This window comes from Halyomorpha halys, unplaced genomic scaffold (genome assembly GCF_000696795.3).
Source record: "Halyomorpha halys isolate HHAL.00 unplaced genomic scaffold, Hhal_1.1 Scaffold5.1, whole genome shotgun sequence".
In the NCBI taxonomy this organism is placed as follows: domain Eukaryota; kingdom Metazoa; phylum Arthropoda; class Insecta; order Hemiptera; family Pentatomidae; genus Halyomorpha; species Halyomorpha halys.
In genome coordinates, this window is record NW_027106871.1 from 44,117 (window position 1) to 49,876 (window position 5,760).

The 5,760-nt window shown below is 36.0% G+C and overlaps 1 protein-coding gene across 1 annotated transcript; it reads right to left on the reverse strand.

The window, feature by feature from the left end:
* Positions 1-441: 441 nt before the first annotated feature.
* On the reverse strand, positions 442-4,490 carry LOC106691102 (neurofilament medium polypeptide). The gene is made up of 2 exons (XM_014436794.2): positions 4,394-4,490; positions 442-2,131 (listed from the first exon to the last, which is right to left on the reverse strand). Exon 2 carries the CDS (start codon positions 2,093-2,095, stop codon positions 593-595), a length of 1,503 nt encoding a protein of 500 aa, XP_014292280.1. The 5' UTR covers positions 2,096-2,131; positions 4,394-4,490; the 3' UTR covers positions 442-592.
* Between the last annotated feature and the right edge of the window lie 1,270 nt (positions 4,491-5,760).

A 5,760-nucleotide genomic window follows, 5' to 3' on the forward strand; every position in this document is an offset into this window, starting at 1 on the left:
TACAATTACAGTCAATTCTTTTTTACTCAGGATAATTCCTGGAATTTATGAAACAACAGAGTAAAATGCTAAATAATATTTTTCATTTAAAATTTAGTCAATTTATATTACGGGATCAATAATGCAGCATTAATTTTTTATAAAATTACTAATCATTCAAGTAATATTTAACACGATGATGAGGTGAAATGAGAAATACCTAACTTAGGTAGCATAAAAAAATAAATTACAAAAATATATATTGTATATTCTAAGATTTTAATATACATCAATGTATCCTATTGTTTTATGATACATTAATTTATTATCTCTTTAAGAATCCAAGGGTTGACTAGTCAATTATATAATACATATATTGATATACATCGTTAGTACGTAAAAAATTAAAATGAAATTGAATTAAATACAATAAAATACAACTATACAGAAAATAAGTTCCAATTCAACTGAGGAGACACCTTACTGATATATTTGTAACTTATTGAAAGTGAAAAGCTATATGGCATTAATTTTAAAAGAGAAATATTTCACAATATCAATATCATGCGCATTTAATGTCAATTTAAACTGTTTTGATTGATTATTAGGCCAGCTAGATCAGTGAAATTTTCTTTGACACACCTGACAGCTTAGTATGTACAGAGGACTTCTTTGATGGCACATCCATGATCAAGGGTAAAGATGTTGGTCCTAGGCAAGTCCCCGGTAAAAACGTTCTTCGGTCTAAATTTGACCTCTTTGCCTTTTCTTCAGTGACTATTATCTTCTTCGCTTTTCTATACTTTCTTTGGAACTTGTGCAATTGAGATGGGTCTTCATCATCGTCACTGATCGGAATGTCCGGTTTGACCTCCGGTTGAGGAGTCGATATATGACTTTCTGCATGTGGCGCAATTAAGATTTCATCAGATTTTTTTATTATGGGTAATTGCTGTTGTTTCTTCTTCTTCTTTTGCCCATCCACCAGCACTTGTATAAGATGTGGGTCCGGTTCTAAGCCTATTTCTTGGGAGAGTTTCGCCTTCTTAAGCAATGAATGCGTCATAAAGTGCACAGCGTTTGAAGGCTGGTACGTTGCGATCTCCAACAAAGTCTTTCTTAATGCAGGTGCTATGTTCTCCATCAAATTAAGCAAAGCAGTAGATGGAACTTCGACACTTTGTACGGACTGGGCTTGAGCCAGCCATTTGCTGTCCTCTGCCTTAAATCCTTGAGTCGGGTAAGACTTTCTACGAGGGATATATCGAAACCTGGGTACTTTGAATGATTCATCACTGCTCAGAGGAGTCTCTAAATCACATATCTGATCATAAATCCTGTCAGAAGGTTCTCTACTTGGAGGTTGGACATAGATCTCCTGTTGAAAATCGTCTTCTTCTTCCTCAGCCTCTTCAAATGCTTCAGTTTTTCCTTCTGCCTTACGTTTTTCAACCGCAGAGTAACGGGTTTCCTCTGAACTAAAAAAATCATCTAAGAAAGAAGGATCAACCACAGAGTAGTCTTTAGTAGGATCCAGCAATTCCTCAGAATCTTCAAGATCTTGGGATCCACCTTCTGTTGCTACTTCAACTACTTTCTTTTCTACAACCTTTTCGTCCATTGAGCTCTTACTTTCGTCCGGATAGTGAATGTCCATATCTACTTTACGTATTTTTGGTTCCGGCTTCTTTTTTTTTACGAATTCTAATTCCACCTCTACCTTAGCTTCACTCTTATCGGGCAGGCCAAGTACCTCTTCCGTTTCCTCAATAATTTCACCTTCTTCTTCCCCAGCCTCGCTTTCTCCTTCTTCGTCTGTACGTAAAAAATCCTCCATTTCATTTACAAATTCATTTTCCGCAACATCAGGAACATGTTCTTCTTCAATTTTTTCAGCATGTTCTACATGTCCTTTAACAGGAACTGCCTCCTCATGGACTACCTCTTTGGTAGCCTCACCATGCTTGACCTCTTTTGCAACGTCACCATGCTTGCCCTCTTTCACAGCATCAGCATGCTTGCTCTCTTTCACAGCCTCAGCATGCTTGCTCTCTTTCACAACCTCAGCATGCTTGACATCTTCTTCAGGTTTGACATGTGCAGGATGTTCCTCCATTTTATTTATAAATTAGTTCGAAAATTAGCTGGAGACCTATTTTTTAGAAAACAATTACATGTAAAAATTTATGATCGCATCGTGTTAAGTTATTAACAATTTGCCACTAATAAAAAAACTTAAGTGCGACATTAAAGTGCAAAATTCATTAAGGGATATTTCAAAGTTGAAAAATGTAAAAAAACCTGAGGTTTATATAAGGTACAAATTGATTTATGTTTTAGTAATATAAGAATGTTCGTAGTGTTATAAATAAATAAACACTCTTCCTGCACTCTACATATATATGAGCAACTTATGAGCAAAGACAGGATGAAATAACCCTATGTGGTAGAGAAATATTTTTGTCGGTACCCCCTGAGATAAAATTAAGAAAGTGGGAGCGAAGAAATAAATTTCTGACACTTAAATTATTATGTCTTTCAAATGCTAAATCCGAAATAAATATTCTTTATAGATTCTAAAACTCGTCTCGAGCAGCGATTTCCGAAATTAGCAGGATTAATCGAATGTTATGGGAAAAAAACTATATTGTTCCTGTATATCGTAAGTCAGAAATAAAAAAAAGAAAATATTGAAACAAAGAGGACCATGGTTTTTATAACAAGAAAATTGCCTAAGGAATAACTTAATTTTTATGCTGATTTGATGAAGTAGTAGAACAAGCATACGGTGGATAAAAACAAAACAGTGCTAATTTATATACCCAATATGAATTTTTAAATTTTTGAGGCTATCATGAAGAAAATTACTAATATCTTCGAAAGTTAAGTTTATTGTTTTTGTTTGTTACTTATTGTAAGACTCTATTAGACAAAAGGAAAACATATAGATTATGGTCATCAATGAAATGGATGTATACACCGAATCGAGTATTTTGGACCAAGAAGCATATAAGCATTTCAAGTATAGATTTTTTCTAATATTAAGGTTTATTATACAAACTTATATTAAATATTTGTGTATCTTAGAACTAAATTAAATAAATAAATGTATTGCACCAGCACTTTACCCATTTTTCTCACATATTTTTCGTATTGTTCAAAGTCTTAGTTTATAGTAAATTATCCAACATTTAAAGAAAATAACACATAAAATTACAATAAAAAATATATGAATTTTCAATGACTAAAGTGGAAAAGATCTTATATAATTAAATTTTAAAAAAATATATAAACAATTTCAAGCTATTATAGAATGAATAGTAAAATTTCGTTATATGATTGTAATTCATTAAATCAAAATCTTCAATAATGATTTTTTAAAGAGGTACGTCAGAGACTACTATAACTGTTTTACCACGGAAAGCAGTAGTATCGTCAATCCTTAGTTCTATAAATCAGTTTGGCTAAATGTGAGTTATTATAATACTACGAATAGATGTTGTTAAATTTATGTATTGCGTACTGATATCATACATTTTGTTTTTGCTGGTCAGCACAATCATCACATTAAACAAATGAATTATTCTGTCATTTGTAGCCTTTACTTTGCTTTCTACGAATCTTAGAACAGACCAATCTCATTAAACCCACGCTCGGCTTTGCCTGCCTACCATACATGGACAAATCCAGAGGGAGGGCAGGAGGGGCAGCTTACACCCCTATGTGTGAAAAAAAAAATTTTTATCAAGCAAATACTAACTGTAATAACTTATAAAGCGCTGCGACATTTATATATAATGTTCTTAAAATTTTGGTTTCATTCTCCTTTTCCGTGCTGAAATGTCACAACCTGATGCACTATGGCTAGCCCTCCCCCTAGATTACGCCCTTGCTGCCATAACAAATTGAAATTTCTAAATAAGTCACGAAAAAAAAAATTGCGTCACTATTCTAGAAAAGCTCTTGAAAAATAATGAAACAATTAAACTTATGCTGTTGATCAAGAGAGTTTGATTAAAGGTTAATCCCGGCCCATCTGTTCTCTGGTGAAAAATATAGAAAATGAAGTCACTCTCTATTGGTGAACAGAAACACACTATCTTATTAAGTAAAAATACTAAAAGCACCGTTGTTTTTTTTTTAGTTGTGCAACTGTTCAAGCTAAGCAACGATATTTATTTTATTTAAAAGGTAACACCCAGAGTATGAATATGAAGACATTACGTTAGTCCACCGCAAAATAAAAGTCAACAATAACAAGAAGAATACTCAGCTGCTGCATTTTATTCCAACAAGTTTGGTTTTACTTAACCAATTATATTAAAATGAGCAGCAACTAAGCTAAACTTTTGATCAAAGAATTAATTGCTGAAAGTATATAGAACTGAAATTAGACGTTTTTAATTAAACTTACCAGAAAATTTAGTTCAAGTTCGGATGCTTAAATAACTGGTTCCAGCAATGTTTTATAGCTTATGGTAACGACAGTGCTAATAATATTAATTACATCATATGTTTTGTTTTGATTTTTTACTTTTAATTATACATTTCGACGTGTTGGGTTTCCTTGAGTCCAAATAAACGAGTCTTGAAAACTGGCCAGTGTGTTTTTTTTTTTTTTTACGAGGGTCGGTGGAAGTCTTCTAAAGACACGGATAGGCCCGTACCTATCCGTGTGTGGGATTCTTACCCACTAAAACCAGCGCCCTACACCTGTTTCTCGCCCTCCACGGGACTACCGTTAAGCATTACATCATGGGGGTGATTGGCTGAGTGCCGCCTCATTGTTTTAGGCTATCTCCTGGTTCGCCTATCTCTCTCCTCATTTCTTAACTTCTGCATCACCTGTGCAGCAAATCGTTGGCCTGCCATCCAATAATCTTGGTTAAGAAGCATAATATTGACGATATTATCTGCTGTCGGGTCTGAGCCGCAAACGCGTCGGAAGTCTCTTCTTTCTTCATGAAAGCGGTGACAGAAGAAGAAAACGTGTTTTGCACTCTTTTCCGTTCCTGGGCACAATGGACATTCTCCAGTCTATTTTCAGTTCCACTTCTCCAGTGGAAGCAACCATGCCCTGTGATAAACTGGGTGATATAATAATCTACTTCCCCGTGGTTCCTATTCACCCAGTCCTCGATGTTGGGCACCAGCCTGTGCGTCCATCTTCCACTGAATGCCATATTCCAGCGACGTTGCCATTTTCTTAGAGTCTCCTTTCTTAATACGTCTCTTGGAATATAGTCGGCACTATTATAAGGCAATATTGGCATCCTGGCCACCACGCAAGCCGCTTCGTATGAGACTGTACGAAACGCGCTGATCACTCTTAGCGCACACCTACGATACTCTGACACCATCGGTCTTCTGTAGACATCAGTACCCAACGCATCCTGCCATACCGCAGCTGCGTAGAGCAGAATGGATGGGACCACACAGGATATCAACAACCTACGGCTGTTCCTGGGTCCGCCTATGTTGGGCATTAAACGTGACAGTGCGGTGGTTACTCAAGCCGCTTTATTACTCACCTGCTGAATATGCTCTCTGAACCGGAGTCTATCATCGATCCTTACCCCGAGGTAAGTCAAAGAAGGCTTGGACTGGATCTCTTGCCTACCCGCTCTCAAGGTTATAGATTCCCTCACTTTCCTGCTACTGACGAGAAGGGCCTCTGTCTGCTAGTTGCAGCCCTACAGATTCTAGCCAATGAGCTCATCTTTATACTTTGCTTCTACGACCACCGCGATATCATCAGCGAAGCCCACTATTTCGGAGCCC

Excerpts from the sequence above, each read along its gene's own strand:
- LOC106691102 (XM_014436794.2), bottom strand. The coding sequence starts at position 2,095 with ATGGAGGAACATCCTGCACATGTCAAACCTGAAGAAGATGTCAAGCAT.